Source organism: Drosophila suzukii, chromosome 2R (assembly GCF_043229965.1).
Source record: "Drosophila suzukii chromosome 2R, CBGP_Dsuzu_IsoJpt1.0, whole genome shotgun sequence".
In the NCBI taxonomy this organism is placed as follows: Eukaryota; Metazoa; Arthropoda; class Insecta; order Diptera; family Drosophilidae; genus Drosophila; species Drosophila suzukii.
The window spans coordinates 17541164-17564406 of record NC_092081.1 but is presented as its reverse complement, the minus strand read 5'-3'; the positions used below and the strand labels follow the sequence as shown (position 1 = coordinate 17564406).

General features: G+C 41.9%; 5 protein-coding genes across 42 annotated transcripts in view; all 5 read left to right on the top strand.

The window, feature by feature from the left end:
• Window positions 1–18: 18 nt before the first annotated feature.
• vimar (visceral mesodermal armadillo-repeats) lies at window positions 19–11724 on the top strand. Of its 2 annotated transcripts, none has more exons than XM_017084849.4 (4): window positions 19–264; window positions 8951–9856; window positions 9916–10302; window positions 10361–11724. In XM_017084849.4, exons 1-4 carry the CDS (start codon window positions 258–260, stop codon window positions 10963–10965), a joined length of 1905 nt encoding a protein of 634 aa, XP_016940338.3. In that variant the 5' UTR covers window positions 19–257; the 3' UTR covers window positions 10966–11724. The 2 variants fall into 2 exon arrangements, with proteins under 2 accessions (XP_016940338.3, XP_016940337.3); XM_017084848.4 differs by lacking the exon at window positions 19–264 and adding an exon at window positions 2551–2688.
• LOC108017744 (dnaJ homolog subfamily B member 12) lies at window positions 126–5364 on the top strand. Its single transcript, XM_017084855.4, is given in 4 exon segments — window positions 126–264; window positions 4144–4903; window positions 4964–5130; window positions 5189–5364. Coding segments are annotated over 4 exon segments (1095 nt in total). The 5' UTR covers window positions 126–257; the 3' UTR covers window positions 5350–5364.
• Window positions 11725–12400: 676 nt separating the features above from the next.
• Window positions 12401–15711, top strand: Cyp6u1 (Cytochrome P450 6u1). Of its 2 annotated transcripts, XM_017084850.4 has the most exons (3): window positions 12401–12543; window positions 13491–14708; window positions 15068–15711. In XM_017084850.4, the coding sequence occupies exons 2-3, from the start codon at window positions 13667–13669 to the stop codon at window positions 15484–15486; spliced, it is 1461 nt and encodes a 486-aa protein (XP_016940339.3). In that variant the 5' UTR covers window positions 12401–12543; window positions 13491–13666; the 3' UTR covers window positions 15487–15711. The 2 variants fall into 2 exon arrangements, with proteins under 2 accessions (XP_016940339.3, XP_070851399.1); XM_070995298.1 differs by lacking the exon at window positions 12401–12543 and having other exon boundaries at window positions 13487–14708.
• Ufsp1 (UFM1 specific peptidase 1) lies at window positions 12537–13443 on the top strand. The gene is made up of 2 exons (XM_017084860.4): window positions 12537–13193; window positions 13256–13443. The coding sequence occupies exons 1-2, from the start codon at window positions 12615–12617 to the stop codon at window positions 13379–13381; spliced, it is 705 nt and encodes a 234-aa protein (XP_016940349.3). The 5' UTR covers window positions 12537–12614; the 3' UTR covers window positions 13382–13443.
• A 947-nt stretch (window positions 15712–16658) lies between the features above and the next one.
• mim (missing-in-metastasis) overlaps window positions 16659–23243 on the top strand; it is a 47737-nt gene continuing 41152 nt past the window's right edge. For 20 of the 36 annotated variants that reach the window (XM_017085242.4, XM_017085241.4, XM_036814174.3 and 17 more), the window contains exon 1: window positions 16660–17451. The gene's annotated coding sequence lies outside the window, so the exon portion shown is untranslated. Of the gene's footprint in view, window positions 17452–23243 lie in introns of all 36 variants that reach the window. The other 16 variants (XM_017085254.4, XM_036814188.3, XM_036814185.3 and 13 more) reach the window with 3 other exon arrangements.

Genomic DNA, 23243 nt, shown 5'->3' with positions numbered 1-23243 from the left:
AGCGGGTGAACGTGCGGACGCGAATCGGAAAATACGGAAAAGACGGAAAAACGGATATTACGGAAGTTGTACGGAGACGCGACTGGAAAGAAAAGCCGTGAAATGTGTTCAGTTCTTGCGAGCAGCAGTTATTAGCCCATCAGCAGTGTTGACCAGTTAACCAGTGATAAAACGTGCCTGAAAACGCGACGCAGAACAAATAGAGAAACCGAGAAACGGAAGAAGCAGCAGCGGAATAATCAACAAAGGCGGCAAACATGGCGAGTGAGTAATATCAGGGCATTTCTTCGCTCCAAAAGCACCCAAATACCAAATATTACATACAACAGACTCCGGTTTCCATTTTCCATCGCATAAACAAATGCAACTCATGCGAGTCATTCTGTGTGTTTCTGTGTGTGTGTGTGTGTGTCCATGTCTGCATTTTATGGATGCAGTGCAGCATTTACGAGCTGCGAAGACTTCAAAATCGCTGCCAGGTGCTCGAAATCGTCTGCTGGGGGAGGGGTTGGGAGTTATTCCGGCGAAGGGGGTTCATATTCATACCTAGACGAGATTCTTTGCCGGAGACATGTGAGAAAAATCAATATTTACGCTTCTCCCGTGCACAGTGGGCCCACCACGATCGGATTAGGCAGATGCAGATGACGCCCGGCCAGAAGGGTCACCACTTTCCAATCAGAAATCCCGCTTTTTATACTTTAATGGCCCCGGCAATTCTGGCGGGAATTAAGTGTGGCCACCACCGTTTGGCAAAAAACCATCCACCCAAGCCGCCCACTCCACCGCAGGATTGCGGGGGGCGGTGGGAGGGGCAGCCGGGAGCAGCAGTGACGACGCATTAATAAATGAGAATATGCCTCCTGCGAGGTGCCAGGTTCACCCGTGCGTCTCAACACCCTTCCCACAGAACTCACAATTCGTTTTATCCCCCCGGGGGGTGATATAACAAACAAAACGCAAAGAAAACGCACAGGAAAAAATGATAAAGACTTTAAATTGTATAGTAAGAATGTATTTTACATTTCAATATATTCAGAAATATCTAAAAACTGTTTTTGACGATCCTAGGAATAAGATAAAAGAGCCTCTTATGAAATATCTTGAGGGGAAATGTAGCATTCATGCTGATTTTTAATATTCACGGTTCAAAATATCATTATAAACTCATTACGATTGTTTGAAATTGTCGTATTTGAATTTAACTGTATTAGTTGATCCCAAAAATAGCATAAAAAGCATATTATGAAATATTTTTGAAAGAAAATGTAGCGTTCATGTTAATTTTTTAACACTCTTTTTTCAAAAATAGCATAAAAAACATATTTTGAAATATTTTTGAAAGGAAATGTAGCATTCATGTTAGTTTTTTAACACTCTTGTTTCAAAAATATCATTAAAAGCATGTTATGAAATATTTTTTAAAGGAAATGTAGCATTCATGTTAGTTTTCTAACACTTACGTTTCAAAAGAACATTATAAAGTGATAACACTTGTTTCAAACTGTCGAGAGTGAAGTGCAAAACACCATTTATAAGTCTGGGATAGAAAGTTAGTCATAGCACAGGCATAAAAATGATTAATTCTTAGGTTTTTTTTTTGGATTCTACACTTTAAACTTGTTTCCTGGCGATCCAAAACTAAGAACACATACGTAAATTTCTATAAATTATTTATTGTTTAAGCGGAATTTCTAAAAATGGAGATAATATAAATTGTAAACTCAATAAAAATTGTTTAATGTTAGTGCTTGTTTTTTGGGAAAACTATTTACGTTAATAGTAAAAATGTACAAGCACACTCCCGAAATAGATTTTCAGTGTATTTAATCTAAATCTGGCCATTAAAAGACTCCTGCTGTTTGTAGAAAATGTATGTAAAAGCCGCAAAAAAGTTGCATCACTTCTTTCCATTTCTGAGGATAGAACATTAAATTACAATGTACTTAAAGAGATAATGCAAATTATGCTCTTATTAGTTTTGAAAGCAATAGCTATTTTGACATGAATTCAAGAACATTTGTATAATGTTTTACTTAAACCATGGTATGTTTACATCTATATATGTATACGTAGGTTTTGTATATTTAGGTCAGTCACCGATGAGAATTGCTGAACGTAAACAAGTCTCTAAACTTCTCAGTTTTCAACTGTCACTGCATTGGATCAACACATAAACACACACCGCTCATGGACTGTACTGTTTGCATACCCTTTCCCTAGGGGGAACCTGTGCAGAGCGACAACAAGCAGCTCTTGAACGTGCTGGCAATCCCGGCCTTAGGAACTTCCCCCTTTCCGAAGCGGTGGTGCATCCCAGACCCACTCCACTCTATCCCTCACTGGCCCACGTAACCCACCAGCTGCGCTCAACGTAGCGAAACCCATTGCCACACTGAAAACAATCAAACGTTTTTTATTTGCTGCAATGGGATAGTACACACTTTTATGACCCTAGTCTGGAGTACGATGAACCCAGATGTTAGGTACTATAAAAGCAAAAGATACAAATTCTTTAAACATAGTGATCTGGGTTTCTAAACTCTCCTTAGTTTGTCATTACTAATATTCGAAAGCAGCAAAGTGCAACTAACTCTCTCTCTAACTATTATATTTGGTATTACTTTACTGTGTGATATATTGAAATGTTCTGGAAGACCGTTAAATCCTACCTTTATGGGCCAGCAGGTGATGTATACGATCAAATATCCTAACTTACTTCGATGGTTTTGCATATCAAAGAATACCATATTATATAACTTCTGCACAAGTTCTATAAAGTTTCCTTTCTGTGCAGCTCCCAGCTGCGGGCTGTTTGCCAAGTCCTCCCCGTGGCTCAGTCACTTTGGACTTTAATTGGTCCTTTGTGACTGCATTCTGTCGACGCTTTCGCCCGGCTTCTTCGACACGATTTGACTGTCGTCCTTGCGGCCGTGGCTTCCATCAACCCCAAAAAGCCCAGATTCTGATAAGGCCCGATATCAGTGGCCCAAACAGGCAGCTTCTGTAGCTGCCTCTTTATTGTTATTATTATTATTTTGGGCTTTTTTCATTCGTTCCACGCAGCTTACCCAGATTAGCTGGCTGTTATTGTACATAGTTTACCCTGGGTAGAATTTATTGCCCTTTTCCACCTCCTTTTTTGGTTATTCTGGCGACGTTGCTTCATTTGCTGTGCGACTCGTGATTTCCCTTCCAAATCCTCATCCCCATCTCCATCCCTTCCACTCGCTTTATTCTTTTTACTGCTAATAAGATTTTGGCCCTCCTAATGGCCTTGAGAAGATGAAATTTCGGGGGTGGCGAGCTCTGTTTTAATTGAGTTCGTGCCCTATTCAAATTGGCATAGAAATTAATTTCAATTAACTTTCGAGTCTTTTCGAGAAGGTTATGTCCCCATGACAAGTTGTGAAGCATACTTCTTCGGGCCAGAAGAGTGCTGCCTTTTATGGGGGAATCCCCCATCGACAGAACTTTTCAACTTGCTTTAAGTGGCCTTTCAACTGAACAACTTGTGTGGGAAATTTCAGTTTATCTGCTGGGAATTTAAAACGAAAGCAAATAAAATGGGCACTCTGTTTATAGCTTATTCAGTTACGATTTCAGAATAAAAGTATTATGTAATATGATAAGCTGACAAACTGCAGAAAAATTCGGGGTATGCATAATATACATACTTTATATGTTATATACATACTCGTATATGATTATATTTACCGAAACTTGTATTTGCATATAATATTTGGAATATGATTAGACAAAATCCGAAATCCCTAATGTCGTTATATGCAAAATCCGAGCTTATATAAAGCATATTAAAAGTTCTTCCGAACATTAAACCTATCGTTATGCATAAAACGATTATGCGCGAACTACGAGGTATATTATATACTTTTTGCTGTTATTACAATCCGAACTTAGTTGACTTAGTAGTTCAAATAGTACAAATCAATGGACAAGCAAAATTTGTATTTAAGTTCGTGGCTGTCACAGTACACTCGAACAAACAATCATTTATGTTTGATACCACTTTGGTCACCACTGTATTGTATTGTTAACAAAACAACCAACCAAAATTAAAAGTTTGCAAACGAACAAAGAAAAACGAATACTTTTTGTCTACTCACGCTGCTGGGAGGAAAGGAGGAAAAAGGATGCCGGAACCGAAGAAGGACGCCTCCACAGTGGGAATCCCCAAGGCAAGGAGACAGTGCGTCGACCAAGTGGTGAGTGACCTGTGCCTGGGCGAGTACGAGCAGGCTCTGCGACGGATCAACGAGGGATTGGAGGGTGAGCAAGAGCACGAGGAGATCCTGGCCCTGCTGGAGCTGAAGAACATCGTGGTGCGACTGCGCCTGAAGGGCGAAGCCCAAAGGACAATCGGACCCACTCGCCAGTCGGACGCCATGCCACACGGATTCACCCTCGAGATGCTGGACGTGGTGCAGAAGGTGCTGCGATGCCGCAACCACTACGAGGTGCTGCGCGTCTCGCACCACGCCACCTACTCGGAGGTGAAGCGGGCCTACCACAAGCTGGCCCTGCGCCTGCATCCCGACAAGAACCGATCCCCCGGCGCCGAGAAGGCCTTCCGGCGGATCAGCGAGGCAGCCGACTGCCTTACGGATTGCCAGAAGCGGATTGAGTACAATATAGCAACGGCAGTGGGCGACTGCAATCACACGGAGCACGAGGATTACGAGGCTGGATGGGAAAATGCTGGCGAAGATCAGACCACCACTCATCGGAGACCCTACCAGGCAGCCAATCAGCGGATGCCCCAGCGGCAGTCACTCTACCAAACCGAGCAACTCGTCATCGGAGTGGTGGCTGCTCTTGTTTTCCTCTTCATCACCATGCACTACATAGCAGCCGCACCTACCTACAGTTTCAAACCAACCAGGTGAGTTCTGGGATCAATTGGGTGCTGAGGCCACCAAATTCCAAGCCCCATCTTCTTCAGAACCCACAGTTTTCGTCGCGTCAGTCAGACCAACCATATAGCCTACTATATGAGCCCGAAGAATCTGGAAGAATACACCGAGCAGCAGTTGGCCAAGCTGGAAATAGAAATCGAGGAGGTATACATATCGGATCTCAAGCAGAACTGCAAGCAAGAGCGAAGTTTGCGTGAGTTTGGTCGGAACTCTGCGGAGTACCAGGGATCTTAAATGACTCTTCCTTTCAGGGGAAACGCTGCTTCTCAGGGCGAGGCAGGGAAATAACCAGAAGCTGCTTCAGCATGTCAGCCAGATGCCCACTCCTGCCTGCCAGGCGCTGCTCCAGCTGTGAAAGTCTGGACACAATCCACTGCTGCTGGAGAATCGCTCTTCGAGGGAGGAAAACTAGGCGGATGGATTTTTAGACAAGTTTTTTAAGTGCTACAGATAAGGCTTAGTATGTTGTGAAAATAAAGGATTAGTTTCTAAAATTGTAAAAGGTTGTTTAGATAAGAACTATTTTTCATTCCCTTTTTTCCGAGTTTAGGTTTTTGTTTTAGATTTCTTTGGTGTATCTTCTTCTTTCGTTTGGTATGATTTGATATGATTTCATTCCCGTCCCAATCGCAAACCCATTAATATTTACGACCTTTTCCTTACATCACCTAGTTGCCCATGCAAAAAATATTCATTACATTGAGTTCCATGGTTCCCATGACTCCCATTTTCGGTGCCAAGCCTCTGGCTCTTACTTAACCCACTTTTGCCAAAACTTTTTTTTTGTGGCAGCAGGCCCAAAAAGCGACAATACAACTGAGACCGACATCTACAACACAAATTGCACATGAATTAAACATGCAACAACAATAAGTTTTGCACTAGTTTCTCTCATTTTTGTGCCGTTTGCTATTTTTGTATGTGGCCAAAGTCGGTGAATCGTTTAATGGAGAAAACAAAATACCACAACGACTGGAAATAAAACGCAGGCCAAAGTCCCCATCCCCAAACCAACCGAAAAATAAGGAAAATACAAAAATAAAATAAAGCAATTGCCCCAGAAATTCAAGCGAATAAATGCCTCGAACGAAGCTCGCTTCCGCAACGAAAAGCTAACGAACTTGCCACGGAACTCGAACGGATTGGATGGATAGATGGATGGATGGTTGGATGGATGGACGAATGGCATACTCTGAATACCAACGAGTGCCAGTTACCAAAGCAAACATTCGGAGGAGGCACGCAAAAGGCGGTGAGGCAGCAACCGAGACGCATTAAAGGAGCTCCTCCTGCCAGCAGCTCCGACGGACGGAAGTGACGCTACCACTGCCACTGCCACTGCACCTGTCCCCTCCTGCATCACTCACCCCTCGCCCTCGTCAACCTGCCACTCCGACGGACGAGGCGACTCTGCCACCTGTCCAATTGCATTCAGTCAGCTGCGGCGGGACAAACAAATGCAACAATTCCCCTTTACCTGAATATGCAGATGCATCCTATACACATTTACCCAGGGTTCCCTTGGGTTCTAGGGGTATATGAAGACCTACAGTCTACAGGATGGCATAAGGAATGTCAATTTGCTAAATAATTCACATTACGATGTTGAAAAAATGTTACTTTGCGATAGAGTATCATTATCTACATATTTGCATATATTTTGAAAATATTTATTGGTATAATGTACCACATGTATCCTTAGTTCTTCAATAGTAGCGTTTAAGATTTTGTAGATAAACATTTTTAGATCAAAAACTTCTCTGACATATCCTTTTTAAAAAATATTTTAAGTAAAAACACAAAAAAAATAAACCCTGTATACGAACAGATTAGAAAATTGATTGATTCTATTATAAAACATCTATATTATAAAACGTTACAGAAACTACAGACTCTATGTTAAAAAGATTAACCCATCCATTAATCATTGAAATTGAAAGCTCAAACACTTCACCTAAAAAACGAAAATTTAAAAATTTTAAAAAATTAAACTATTTGCATTAGAAAGAAGTGTGCCTAAGAAATGGATTAAAAGATATAATATTGACAATGGTATCTAAATAATACCATGGTATCTCAAAGTCGCAACCCTCTATCGCTCAGTTTCCACTTGTATTCTCTATAGTAATAATAATATGGTATCTCAAAGTCGAAACACTCGATCGCTAAGTTTCCACTTGTATTCTCTAGAGTTGGGGTTACATTTCTAAGTGCAACTTGTCTGCGAGTTAGTTCGCCGTTGTTGCTATTGCTCTTGTGCAGGTTGTTTTGCCTGCTGCTGTTGCAAGTTGCAACCTTTGTTGCTGTTTCTATGCCAAATCGTGGATAATGCCGCCACCGCTGATGATGTGGATGATGATGATGATGACGAATGATGGTTGCCGCCCTGTTGAAGGGTTCTTTTGCTTTTTGTTTCACTTATTCATTATTTATGCTCCACAAAGTTTGTTGAAATGCCAGCCCCCGTCCACTCGATGTGGCTGTTGCCACCAACTGTCGCCAGTTGTCGAGTGCCGGAGTCTGGTCCTTGCCCTTCGTCCTTCGTCCTGCTGGAGTGCCTTATCGGAATGTATTTTTCAGCATGTGTGCTTGGCGGCAAAAAGGGTCCGTCTGAAATAATAATATTGTGATAATGTTGGCCATAACAAGGCGGGACTCTAGGTCCCTGGCTTAAAGCAGAAGATAACAAATGTAAATTAAAGTCAAATGATTGCAGGTACCTTTGTTGTACAGAAAGAGGAATAGAAATTGTATTAAAATGAAATCTTATTTTAAAAAGGGCTTTAGAGAACGGAAAACAGGTGATAATCAAATTTTTCATGCAATACTTATTAGGTGAGACCTAAATAACAATGTATTTATATTACTTGATTGAATGAGTACCCAAAACCTTCTGTATTTTCCGCGGCATGTTTAACTTTCATCATTACAATACATTAAATCCCGATTGCTTTTCCGTTTTTTTTTTCATTTGTCCATTGCCAGGACTTATGTAAATCATCGCCCATTCTGGTTTCTTTTATAAACCTAGCCATCTGTTTGGAAGGAAAATGAACCTTTAATGTGGCACATGCTTCACGAGTTTTCTTGAGCATTTCCACAAAGTAGATCCTAATGATTCAAAGACGAATCGAACTACAGATGCAAAAGCACGAAAAACCTTTCTATTCTCAAAATAAAGAAAGTATTTTTTTTCTGCCACGACGCGGACCCAAAAACTGGCTTTGAGACCATTTGTCTTGAGTCCGTCCAGCCAACGACGATAATCGAAATTGGCAATCAATTTTGCGGTGCTCAGCAGTGACAGCGGAGAGAAAGGAAGGTGGATTGCGTGTTCCTTGAAACGGAACGGTTTAGAATACATATCTATAAATGGTTCTTATAAATTAGGCTTCAGATCATTACTCAACTGTATCCAAAAAACAAAAATATTAATAATATTAATATTAACTTTTATGATAATTTTAAAATTATTCTTTCCTATAAATTGAGGTGCTTAAATGTTTGTTTATTAAAAAAAAAGCTTAAACTGCGTGTTAATGTGAAAAAAAAAACACATTTTGTAAAATTTCTATAGACAATACCTTAATTTACAAGGCCTTGTCGAATCCTTTATTTTCTAATAACTTTTAAATGGGTTGTCCGATTTGAACAATTTTTGGCTTGTAGATGGATATTAATAATCAAAACAAAATCTCTTTAAGACTTTTCCAAAATCTTTTCGAGATCTTAGTGTCATACGGAGGGACTGACAGACGGACATGGCTAGATCGATTCGGCTAATAATGCCAATCAAGAATATATATACTTTTCGGAAACGATCCCTTCTATCTGTTACATACTTTCCGACGAATCTAATATACCCTTTTACTCCAGGAGTAATGGGTATAAACGCGGTTACCCAGCCGTCTCTTAATACTCAGTCGGCCAACGATATAGATTCGAGAAAAGCCCTAACCCTCAATAGTAACAACGAACTAGTAACCATTACCAATAATTTTTCTTCTCCCCAGCCGAAATCGACGAGCTCATCGAGAAGCTAAAGACGACCAGCGTCAGTTCGGCGAACACGACGGATCTACTCTGCGAGATCTCGGCCACGAAGGATCCCAAACTGTTCGACAAGCATGAGCTGGCGGACTGCTTCCTGGGCCTGACCAAGTGCGAAGATACCAATGTGCGCAAGGAGGCGGCCAAGTGCATCGCGGAGATCACCAAGTCGGAGGTGCAGCGCAAGAAGTTCACCAAGCGCGACATAATCGCCGCCTTTCTCGAGTGCCTGCGTCACGTGCCGACGCCCGATGGCAGTATGGAGCTGCCCATACAGATATGTCGGGCTCTGGGGAACATCTGCTACTTAAACGACGAGGCCAGGGATCTCATCCTGGAGCTGGAGGGCGATGCTGTCCTGCTGCGTCTGCTGGACATCGCCACCATCGAGGACGAGGCCAATGCGGCGCAGTTTATCAAGGTTCGGGGTGGCCTGCTGTCCAACTATCTGCTTGGAGGCGAGGGCCTGGCTAAGCGGGCCATGGAGCTGGGCGTGATGAAGAAGCTGCAGGGTATCATCGATTCCGGAGCGGCCAATGTGGAACAGCACGAGGATCTGCTGCTCAACACGCTTCCTTTGCTTAGCATACTCACCGAGAACGTGGCAGATCTGAACTTCGATTCCTCACTGAACATCCAACTGTCGCGCATTCTGGCTGCTTCCACAAATCCCGATCTGGCCGAGATGTGCCTGGAGCTGCTGCATTACCAGGCGGAGAGTGATGAGGTCAAGCTGATTCTGGCCAAGGACGGTCTGTGCGAGACCATCTACAACCTGCTGGAGAAGTACAAGACTCTGGCCAGCACAAGTGAGGCCAGGGCGCTAATGAAGCTCGCCTGCGAGCTCATCGTTTTAATCCTCACTGGTGGTAAGTTTCTATATAGCTGTATAAGCAACAGTAACTGATTATATTATGATTTTTCCCAGACGAATCAATGCACTATCTGTATACGACCCCCCTGCTGAAGAACATGGTCGACTGGCTGGACTCGACTGACATTGATCTACTGACCACCGGCGTGCTGGCCCTGGGCAACTTTGCGCGCACCGATAGCCACTGCATCTACTTTGTGGAGCAGCAGACCATGAACAAGCTGCTAGAAGTTCTGGCCAAAAACAACGGCGTCAAGGACGATGTGCGTCTGCAGCATGCTCTCCTCTCCGCTTTGCGCAACCTGGTTATCCCGAAGCCAAACAAGAACGCAGTGATCCAGGCGGGCCTGGTGCAAACCATCTTGCCGATGTTGGAGATCCATCAGCCACCAGTCGTCTTCAAGCTGCTGGGCACGCTTCGCATGACGGTCGACGGGCAGGGTGAGTAGTGGCAAAAACCGCACGCGATCCGCCTCTCTAGCAACATCTGTTTTTCCAGAGAAACTCGCCTTGGAGCTGCTGAAGAACAAGACTCTGATCGAGCAGCTGGTGCACTGGAGCAAATCTTCCGACTACGCGGGCGTCACCGGGGAGTCGCTGCGCCTCATGGCCTGGCTAATTAAGCACGCCTACCTCAGCAAGATCGCCTACGCCCTGCCGCGCAAGGGCGACGCACCCGCCGAACAGATTGCCGACAGGATTCCGCTCACCCAGGACTACGATCGCAGTAGCCTGAGCGAGTTCCTCGCCAACGAGGGCACCGTGGAGGCCATGGTCAGCATGCTCACTGCCCAGCACCTGGTGATGCAGAACGAAGCGCTGATTGCCCTGTGCATTCTGTCCGTGGTCTACCTGTCGCAGGCTAACGAGGCGGCGCAGGCTCAGCGGCTGCAGGACGAGCTGGTCAAGTGCGAGGTGGGCAAGAAGCTGGCCGAGCTCATCAGCAAGTCGTCGGACACCATGACCAAGGAGATAGTCGAGAACCTCCAGAACTGCGTCAACCTCCTCAAGTCTTCCGAGCAGCTGGTGGCGCATCTGGAGCAGCACAACATCAACGAGCTGCTGAAGTCTATACCCATTCTCACCGAATACTGCACCTTGTAAGGGAAACGGGGGCGTGGCATTGCATTTATCCCAGCACCGCAGGTTGCCTCACAGTAGGATGGGTCGATTTGTATGGTCGCAGAAAAGCACAAACACCTTAGGGGCGAACAATTATCTTTGGACAATGCTTTGCTATTTCCCTCTAGCTACTGCACGTCGAAAGCAAGAAGGCTTTGTTTTATAAACCAAAAGAAACCCCGGTACTTGTGTAGGTCTAAAATCGTAACTTTAAACTTTTAGAGCAATTTTTATTGAATTGTAAAAACTCTGGAGACTCAGAACTAATGTTGTATTATCCAAAATTGCCAAAGATAACGTTTCGCTCCTATTGTTCCGTGTTTTTAAAAATCAACCCACCCTTACCCACACACAACACACACTCAAAACCGGAGGAAATAGTAGTTTTCACCCCAGAGCAACGATTCAGATGTAGACTTGACTGTAGTTTGGTAAGACGAACGTGCAGACCCAGAAATTAAGCACACTTCAACACGCGAACACGAGATGAGCGGAATGTATTTTTTAGACGCAAGCGTATTTTGACTGCATTTATGAGGAGGATCCGATAGAGAGGGGGGAGAACCACAAATCGTATAAATATTTATAATATACATAACATATACGTATAAATATAATAATATTAATAATTTAGCATATTAATCTTTTCTGTTACATGATTTTTAAGAGCACAATAACAACAAATCGTGGTGATATCGCTAAATATATTTAATAAATGTATTTTACGTATTGTACTTATAATTTTTAATCGAACCCTTTTAAACCGTTGCTGGCACACACCAAAAACGAAACGATAACCAATCATTTAAGCGCACAATGTAATTTAGGTATTTTAATTGGTGCACAGACACACACACATTGCAAACATCATCTATTTATTGTACAACTCAGCATTTTAAGCTAACTTTTAAACATTAACAAAACTGCAACTCAGTAACAATCAGCAATCCGAAAATAGTTGAAACTCAGTAATGCAAATACGCAAGTTTTACAAAGCTACAAATTTTACCAATTATTAAATACGATGTACTAATGTTTGGTCACTAAAAACTATTAATTAAAAGAGCACAATTCAAGAGAGATGGTGTTAATATATAAAACGTTGAAACACCCACACATACACGCGTACACACCAGAAAACATATTTATGAACTCTAAAAACAATAATGTACATTTAATAATTCAAATAAAATTTGAAATGCATGAGAAATAAGAAGAAAGCGAATAGAGGTGTTTGAATTTTTTGAACGATGGCGCCAGAGGCATTCTGTTATCGATAAGTCGATAGGAGGCTTAGAGATGGACTGCTTAAGGAAACCATAATAATTAAAATTAAAAAAAAAATAGTGCTAAGATATATGATCAAAACCTTAATATTTCGTTACTTTCTTGTTTACATTTCATTTGAATAGTAATATTTTTTTAATGTTTTGCTTTGGCTGCCTTTGTTATTAGTGCATGACTTTTCAGTTTGTACCATCTCTAGCCTGGGCCAAAAAAAAACATTCCAATTTCTCTGCTGCGATTTCACTTTCACAAAACAAATTACGGCTGCGCAAGGTAAATAAACAATAAAGGAACAGGTGGAGTGCAGCAGGCGTAGGCTATCAAATTTCAAAGTTACAAAACAAATGGCTTCGGAAAACTGTGATGCGGATGTGGGAGATTCCACTCTGGCGTCCTTGAAAATTGCGCCAAAGGACTATGAATACCCGCTTTTGGAGGATCCGCATACCATCCTGGCCCCGCCCACTGAGGGCGGAGAGACCCTAACGACCCGCGGTGGCTTCACCTATTTCCACTACGGATGCGATGGCCAACAGGATGCGGGCTGGGGCTGTGGCTACCGCACTCTGCAATCGGCCATATCCTGGATCCACCGGCGACGTGGCTGTGGTGACCATGTGCCCTCCATCTGGGAGATTCAGCAGATCCTCGTGGCCCTGGGCGACAAGGGACCGAAGTTCCAGGGCTCGCGCGACTGGATCGGCACGCTGGAAGAGTTCTATGTGATTGATGTGCTGCACCAGCTGCCCTGCAAGATTGTGCACGCCAGGGAGCTCAGCTCGCTGGAGATCCTCGCCCAGATTCGCAGCTATTTCGAAAAGTACCAGGGCTTCATTGCCATGGGCGGGCTGAGCGACACATCCTCTAAGGCCATCACGGGCTATCATCGCAGTGCCGAGGACCGCGTCTTCTTGCAGGTGGTGGTGAGTCAGCGAGTTACCTCATTCCATCTACTGGTGAACTCACCGCTTGCTCTCCCATTTAGGATCCCCATTTCGTAGGCGTGCCCAGCTCCGGACAGCAGTTAATCGATCAGGGCTTCGTCCGTTGGGTGCCAGTCGACGAGTTTCCCGCCAGCACGTACAACCTTTGCCTCATTTTGCAGCCGTAGAGGCTACTCTCTCCGTACATATTTCGGCAATAAAACCCGCTCAGCACCTTGATTACCCATTACACATATAGAATGTTTGCCTTATAGCCACGTTTCTCTTCCATTTTAGCGGCCGCTGCTCATTGGACACTATCAATTATTATATCCAACCGATCGATAATGGAGCTGATAAGCTTGCGGCTCTGAGCAGCCCCAAAAACCTCTACGAGCAGCTACTGCCAGCTGTTAACACAGCAAACCGTTTGAATAAATCATTAGGAAGCCGAAAAAGACAGCTGTGTCAGCATGGAGCTGATGCACCGAGCCCTGCTCACCGCCCTGGGTGCACTGTCCGTGTTCTACGCCCTGGTCAAGATCAGCCTGGGCTACTGGAAGCGACGGGGGATCCTGCACGAGAAGCCCAAGTTCCTGTGGGGCAACATCAAGGGCGTGGTGGGCGGCAAACGGCATGCCCAGGACGCCCTGCTGGACATCTACGCCACCTACAAGGGCAGGGCGCCCTTTGTGGGCTTTTACGCCTGCCTTAAGCCCTTCATCTTGGTGCTCGACCTGAAGCTAGTCCACCAAATAATCTTCACTGATGCGGGGCACTTCACTTCGCGCGGTCTCTACAGTAATTCCGGCGGAGAGCCGCTGTCGGCTAATCTACTTCAGCTGGATGGTAACAAATGGCGAACACTCCACGCCAAATCCGCAGAGGTTTTTACAACGACCAACATGCAAAAGCTATTACCCAGGCTGGCGCAGATCTCCACCAGAATTCAGAGCGATCTGGGCAAAATGGACCAGCAAACATGCAACATAAGCGAGTTGGTGGGTGCCTACAATGTGGATGTGATGGCTTCAATGGCCTTTGGACTGGGAGGCCAGGATCACCAAGAGTTTGCCAAGTGGTCGAGCCGCTACTGGGCAAACTTTAAGCTGTGGCAGGCGTACCTGGCGCTGGAGTTCCCGCTCATCGCTCAGCTGCTAAGGTACAAAAGCTACGCTGAGCCTGCTATGGCTTACTTCCAAAAAGTGGCCCTGTCGCAGTTGCAGGAGCAACGGCGGAAGGATCGCCAGCCCCTGCAGACGTTCCTGCAGCTTTACTCCAACGCGGATCAGCCGCTGGGCGACGCCGAGATTGCGGCCCAGGCATTTGGTTTCCTACTAGCGGGCTTGGGCCCCCTAAACGCCACCCTGGGTTTCTGCCTCTACGAGTTGGCCCGCCATCCGGAGCTGCAGGATCGAGCTCGACGCGAGATTAAAAAGACACTGGATCGGCATGGTGGCCAGGTGACGCCCGAGTTCCTAAGGGACCTGCGGTTTACGAAGCAAGTCCTAAACGGTGAGTCCAAAAGCGCAGGGACAGTTTAAAATATTAAAATCTCATGTTAGGAATCATAAATCAAAATTTAATTACCATTCCATATAGAATAACATATATATTTTAAATAATGGAAAACATTAAAGTAAACAAACAATAAAGTTTAATACCCTTGGTTAAATAAAATAGGCAAGGGTACTAAACTGTGTCATTTTAATAGTCTTTAAATATACACATATCATAATATGATTTTTTTATAGCCCGGGTTAATAAACTTGATCGCTTGTATAATATATTAAATTCTATTTTTGAAGAAAGTAGATAAATATTCTTGAAAGATCACTTTATAACCATTATAACCGTCCTCCCTTCCTTCACAGAAACGCTCCGTCTGCACACTCCACATCCCTTCCTGCTGCGCCGTGCTACCAAAGAATTCGAGCTGCCCGGATCGGTGTTCGTTATTGCCAGAGGCAACAATGTGCTGATACCCACGGCAGCTATACACAGGGATCCGGAGATATACCCAGAACCCGAGCGCTTTGATCCGGATCGGTTCGAGGAAGAGGCCAAGTTATCCCGGCCGCAGGCTTCATTTCTGCCCTTCGGCGATGGCCTGCGAGGATGCATTGCCGCCAGGTTCGCAGAGCAGCAGCTGCTGGTGGGTCTGGTGGCTCTGCTGAAGGAGCACAGATATGCCCCCTGTGCGGAGACCACGGTTCCCATGGCCTACGACAACCGGAGACTGCTGCTGGCGCCCAAATCGGACATCAAACTCAGTGTGGAATGGAAGGACTAGCTTTAGTGGTGCTCTCTGTATCGCCTATTTTGTTTGCTTCGGTATTGCTTTACTGTACAAAGCCCTTTAGCTGTTTTTCTATTGTATATGCACCTAATTCGTTGATTTCCTTAAGCTGTGGACTTGTGTGATAATGCTGACGATGACTTTTATATTCTACTGCACCAAGCTCAACAACGTGAACAAATAAATACCTTAATTGTTATATTGAATAATAGCATAGTACGCAAGTTTATTGTTTTCAATTGGATATTGGATTGTACCGTCTCTTATAAATATTTTTCGAAAAGCTTACCCGCCTAAAAATGTGCTAGCTGCTTGTGATTTGCTTACAAAAATTATTAATTAGTGGATACATTCCCGCAAATAAAATTTGTTTATATTACTTGTTACAGACAGCCATTCTTTTAGTTTTGTGAAGTATACTCATCCCTTTTATTAAATTTAAATTATCAATTTAAATTTTCAATGTATTGTATAGTTGTATAGTTGAAATTTCGGCCACTGGTTTAAGATCTAGAAAGATACCATGTAAATAACTTTAAAAATTGATAGTAAATATCTATCGAGGGTCCAGGCTTAAAAAAATATTTTTTTCAAAGTCGATTTTGCGCATATTAAACATTTACACAATGGTATTTTGCCATTATAAGCCAAAATAAATAATTTATTTTAAATTTTCCATCTTCTTTTAAAGAATATGGAGCATTTACTTGTCGGGATGATAAACTGAAATATATCTTTTTATATTGAGAGAGATTTTACTATGGTTTAAATCGGGAAAATTGGACCTGTTTATCGTCACTTACCTAAAAATTTCCATAACACCATAATCGGTAAAAATAGTTGTGTTAACATTATTTTTGCTACCTAGTAGAAGTCAGATGTCAGCCTATATTTCAAGAAATACAAGACGCGACCACACACAATACAAGCAATGAGTTCTTGATGCTTTAGTCCTATAATACTATTTCTTTAATTTATTTTACACTTTCGAGTTTCAACACAACCTTTAACTTTTAACCCTTACATATTTAATTAACATTTCCGTTTCAATGAATCGGTTAACATTTTTGGCGCCTTCTTTGAGTGAGTGTGACCAGATGGAAGTGTGTCGAAAATCCACATTTCTGTTTCCCAGACGATTTCTGCAGACAATGCCATTTTCCAGCCATCGGAGAAAGGCCACACTGACCCAGACACTCGAACGAATCGGTCGCGGTTGTTTTTTCGGTTTTTTGTTTGTCGTCCATAAGAAAGCCCTCTCGCAGCGAAGGAAAATGCGCTCGGAAAATCAGTCGTAGGCGGGGCGAAAACAGCGGTTGCAGCGCCAAACTTCTAACGGTTGTCCGGGCCGGGTGAAAAATATAGTGCGCGACACAATTGGAATTGCCGAAAATGCAAGAGAGGAAAAGTGTCGAATTCGGTGCGAAAATCCGCGAATAATTTTATGCGATTTCCCGAGGAAAACGGGGAAAATTAAGCGTCTGTCTGCTGCCGTGTGTGCGTGTGTGTGCGTGTCTGTGAGTGTATAACATAACAGAAAACAAAACAACAACAAAAACAACAAGGCAGCCAAGTCAGGATCAACGGTTCTTCAGGGTAGTTTGTTTGAATTTGAACAAAGCAAAGCAAAGCAAAAGCAAAGTAAAGCACACGAAAGCAGGAGTGATAAAGAGAGAGATAGAGAGAAACAAGAGGGGGATAACGGGAGAATACACCCCACACACACACCCGCTCCGCTCCTCTTCTTTGTGTGCGCTTTTGCCGCCTGGAAATGCAATGCTAGAGCAAAAACAACAACAGCTACAACAACAAAAACAGCAAGCAGGCGTTGGGAAGCAGGGGAGGAAACAACAACAATAAGAACAGCGCTTAATTGTCTGCAGCATCATCGGCCGAAAAAAATCAAACAAACGATTGCATTTAAGACGCCCTGCGATATTTTCCAGTCGAAAGTGCACCGTAAGTATCCTTCAAGGGTGCTCATGAAACGACAACAACAACAGGAAGAAGAGGAAGATAGGAATCCAGTGGGGAGTGAGCTAATAATGCCAATTATTAGGGTTGTGAGAGGGGGAAGGGGTGAAGGGAAGGGAAAGATGCTGCAGTTCACCAACAACAAGTTTGGACCGCTTCCATTCCAGCGGGAATCAGATCCAAGGACTTCCAGTGACCATTCCAGACGGTCGTGAGAACCAAAAACTCCTTTCACGGCCAATCCAAACAGGATTCGTTATACACAATAAAAAATGGGGGAAATAATTTTTTAAAAAAGTAAAAAATAGGATTTCGAATTGAAGCCCTTCAAATATTATTGGAGTTATAAATTAGGTGTAACAAAAAACCTTAATTAAACAAAAGTTACATGTTTTTAAATTTGAAAAATATATATATCCCCGTATTAAAAAATAAAACACGTTAAAAATACGCTTTTTATGCCAAACATAGAATTAATTTTTAAATTTTTGGGGGTGTAAATCCGTTATAATGTTTAAAAAGTGAGTATTTTGACAGTTCGAGAGGTACAATATTTAAATAGGTACACTTGCAAGATTAAATTAAAAATATAAATTATCAAAATTATTCACAAAATTTTTGACAAAAGACCTACTTTTTAAGATCTTTCTCTCCGTGCACAACTCCCCTTTTGAAGTTGCGCGGTAATTGCGCAAGTGCAGGGACTTCTCTTTGGGATTGTTACCTAAAAAAAACTGAGTTTATCTGAAAAGAGGTAATTCTTTTAATTCCGCCTGGGTCGTCTTTTTGTGGGGTGGCTCTGTGTTTCCTTTTCAGCTTTGTAATCGCAACAGGAACCAGAGCAGCACGTTGATGGAAATGACACCCATGGTGCGGACTAAATGTTTAAAAGCTGAGTTTTCCCATTCCCGTCTCCCGTTATCGCACGTTTTTCGTTCTCTTTGCATACCTTTCAAACGACTTTTGTGCGCGCTCCGAAATGGAGCAGATAAGCCTAATTATTGAAATATTATGCCGGGATTTTGTTTACGTCCCGAGATTATTTCTTCGCACATTTGTCTAAACAAATGTTGCAGAACAAAGACTGGCTGTTTCGGGTTCTCGCCTGGAATGTCTGGCGCTGCATTCGCTATATCCGATACATAACGACCATATCGCCTAGACAAGTAATAACACTCAAATTCGAAAGTCCGACCGGGATGCCTGGGCCAAGAAGTGGCTGCCTTGGGTTATCTGAATCGCATAGAGTAACCCAATCCGAAAACCATCCAACGGCCGCACCTGTGCAATTGCCAAAAACGAGAGAACACGAAAACAACAGCAGAAGGGGTTCAGAAAGAAAGATAAAATTAACCGCAAACAGCTGTCGGCCATTGGAAAGAAACTTGCTCCTGCACAGAGAAAAATATGATTATTTCAGAAGACTATGGTAGGAGGTATACCTAAAATTACGGATTTTTATTTATAGCTAAGGTTTAGGATGAGCATTCGAGATAACGAAAATACTCCAAAACCAAAAAGGTTTATTATATTATTTTCCAAACAAAAACTCTTTTCGTTTTATTCGTTTATCTTAAGATAAAATCGCATTCTAGAGTTTAGAATGTGGAAATAATAGTACATCATGGTGAGGAAGAATTAGCTAACATTTTTGTGTTTGTTAAAGAAATAGGGCATTAGGAATTTTATAATCTCTCGTCTTATATATTATTTATTTCAAGTTACCAAAGGGAATTATTTTTCCAGTGCTCCTACCACGCTAAATAAACAAAAACAGCAACTTGCGTCTTAATAAAATGCAAACAAAACTGCACAAAAGGATGAAAACAAATACCAGTGAATATAAATAATTCTATCTTTATGGAGAAAGGCCGCTCCACCTGACCCACCCCTCGTTGCATAGAAACAACAAACACGGTGGGCCATGTTCTTGCCCAAACACGAGAATATGGCAAAAAACAAAGAAAACACGTTAATTGTTTGGCGTGCAAATTTGCTTTAGCTCTGCCTTCCTCTCAACGCCCCTAAAATCTTTTTTAATTCCTCCTTTCATCCTGGGTTTTTTGCTTTCGGTCAGTCGTAAAATGTTTAACTATAGGTACATATACCACTATAATATTTACAGAGTAACATATGTATATCTCTTCTAAATTTATCGATGAAATATAAAGTACAGGGCTTCTCATCGATAAATTTATAAGAGATAGATAATATTTTGTCTATCTACGTTTTCATCAATAAAATTAGAAGAGATCTATAATATTTTACTAATCAATATTTTCACCTATACAAATTTTATTCCTTTTCATTTTCATCGATATATTTAAAAAAGATCTATGATCTTTTTTTATCGATAAATTCAGAAAAGATCTGCATTTTCAGCGATAAATTCAGAAGATATCTATGATATTATATTCTTTTGTCTATGAATCCTAAAAACTGTCTTATATTTTCACAACTGGTACTGTAAAACCCATTTGGTTTCTTTTACTTTTGAATAGGTAAATACAAGTTGTACTATATTCTTCTAAATAGTATATCAATGTGAATCATTGATGCTTGCCTCTGGCTGATCGGGGTTCCTCCTGACCGATATCCACTATTTGCGCCAACTGTTTTCAATTGGTAAACAAGAAAAAACGGCTGAAAACTTGTAAAACTTTAGAGCCACTTAGCTTGAATGGCTGCATTTGTTTAGCATGTTGTGGCTGCAACTGGAGTTTTTTTTTACTTATTTATTATTGCTGCAGCCCACTCACAAAAAGATTTTCGTTTTCGTTTGATTTTGGAACTGCATGGGCGTTTCTTGTTGTGTGAATGAATCTGGGCAAAGCCGTGAATCCACAACCAAAACTCCAGACTGCTGGCCCGCCCACTCCCCACGCCTGGTTTTCTGAATCTTTCGTAACCACTTTCGATTTTTTTCGGGTTACTCCTAATGAAAATCGTGTCTAATCTAGCCCAAGTGTCGCCTCAAGGGGTTTTCACTCGGGGTGGCTTGCGTGTGTGGATTTATTCGGCGTACGTAGGAGCTCATTAAAAAAGTCAAAAACTTTATCGCTGCCCTGGGCAAATGTCAAGAGTTCAGTGCTCACCAAAAGCGACACTTAAACGGATTTCCTTCTATTCTCATTTCTTTTCTTAAGGCATTAGTTATGGCGTGGCTGGCAAATTAGCAAAGCCACAATGCTTTTAAAATTCCCCTGGCCCATCTGAAAGAAACTGCCATTTTCTTTGGCGATAAAAACAAAAGCTGTGCCAAAGTTTTTACGCTAACGAGACTGGAAAAGCAGGAGAAAGACAGTGAAAATTCGCATTTGCTGATGGCCACAAAGCTGTCATGAGGAAGCAGAACAAACGTGCTGATGGAACCGGCAAACAAGAGCCCAGAACATAACAAACATGACAAAGTACAGAGTAACATGTGCCGGCTAACGGCACTCTGGTTTATCATTAATAACCATTCACCATGGCCAAAATGGCAAAAAAAGGCTAGAGAGAGCGGGGACAGTCCAATGTTAATAATAGAATATGTGCGGGCTCTGGGGTATTTTGTTTAAATCAGTGAATGCAAATTTACAGACCTTAACATTGGGCTGTCATATGTGCGAAAATTAGGAATAATTGCATACATTTATCTCAACCATTGTTAAAAAAAACTTTTAAATAGTACACAACTTCGGGAGAAAGTATAAAGTAACCTATCTATCCTTTATGTTTATAAAACTCTTTTAAGATCCAACACAGAGCTCTAAATTCTAAAGCTACAGGGAACAAATTTTTTCAATACTCTACATATAGTAAAGATATTTGCTTAGATCGGATTTTGCCACAAGTCTTAAATATAGTTTAATTTTATTTTGGAAAAGCAATACTTACTTTTCAGTTTTGTTTAGTTGCCAATAAAAGGGGGTTATCCTGATTGAATTTTTTAAATGTTAATAAATAAGTTCAGTTACAAAAATATTTACGAAAAAAAATGTATAGTGTACAAAATGGTATACATATTTGTATGACAAATGTTTTTGGGTTAATAATAATAATAACACAGAAAGACGTTCTCATCTGAGTTGAAAATGACCTTAAAAAAAGAACGACATTTTTGATGTTGAAAATGTTTTCGATGTGCTTAAATCAATTTAAATTGACGGTATTTACATTATATATATCAACAACTAAACTTTTACTTCAGTCAGTAGTGTATACTTGTCAAAAAATTGTTAAATAAACTCAAACTCTTGTCACCATTTCGTTCTAATATTTAAAATATTGATACAAAAATGTTCTTTCACCGTTTTTAAGAACGAATTTTCTCAATTCAAGAACAGTGTACTTGAATATTTCTCTCTGTGTAGGAAAAAAAGAGTTTTTATGAATGTTAATACATGAAATTGCTCATTTGACCCATTTTATAAATTCAGCCATAAGCTAATCAAACTTAAATCAAGAATATAATTTATTTCCATAACATTTGCAGTTAGAAATGAGTAAGCCGTTCGATTTTGTGGTGTGGAAAATCTCTGAAATATGCTGGGAAAACAAATCCCGCCTATGGGTCATGTTGTGTATCTCGATTTTATTTTCGTTTCGGCTGTCTTGCCATGTGTAAACTTATAATTTTATGCACAAATCGATTAAACCCCGCTAAATGCCGAAAGTTTATTTCCAGCGGGCGGCGCAAAAGAACACTCGAGTTTGTGTTTACAGATTTTGTGGGCGTTTGCGTTGCGAAATGTTTTTGGTGTTCCACTTTTACTGCTTGCCTCTCAGTTTATTTTTTCGGACAGTTTTAGTTGCCTGATAACTTCCGATCGATACTCATCGATTTCCAAATGTGTGGCCAAAACAAATGTGTGTTTACAATACTTTACGGCTGCTGATTAGATAACGCAACTTATCAAAAAACGGGATGCCTATCACCTATCAGCTTCAATTATCGATCAATTGGCCTATTTTACAATGTGTCGAATGCACTGCGAATTATTCAATTAAATTGAAATCAAAATGGACAGAGAATCGGAACAAAAAGAGAGATTTCCCAACATAAACACTGGGTGTTTTCCATTTTGCTATATTTTATTCATAGAAAATTTGGGTTAATGACGTGCCATACGCCTCGGTGGGTGTGGCAGGGGGAGGTGGGCGGTGGGCATAAGGCGAGAGCTAAAGCAGATGCCCTCACAAATCCCAGAAACATCAAATAGAAAATGCAATGCAAAGCACAGATGACGCTAAAGATAGAAAACCATAGATAAACATGAATGTTTGAGCACATGTGTGCGAGTTTGTGCTGGTGACGTTGTCGATTCCGTTCATATAAAAACTTGATCTTTTGATTATCATCATCGTTTTATGGGTTCTTTTCGCTTTTCTTTTCATCGAGCGACCACTCGACAACGCATTTGATGATCGACGCTTTCCTAACTCCGGATCATAAAGACCAGACCCCAGAGCCCAGTCTCAAGACTTAAGACCCCCAGACCAAGATCAGACCAAGGGCCGAGACATCTCGACACTTGGCTGACCACAGATGGCCCATGGTTGTTCAAGTTGTTGATACTCACTCGTAGTTGTTGGAGAAAGTGTAAAGTCATGACGGTCCGCTGCAATTCGCCGGCAACAACGTATCGCTTACCTTACCGCTGGCCACATAAATCTGCCTAAAGCCAACCTGACATTGGAGATCTTCGCCCCCACCCGCACCCGCTCTCTATTTTTCCAAGTATTCAAATCTCCAGTGCAGCTGTAAAATTATTTGTTAAACCAAATCCCACTCA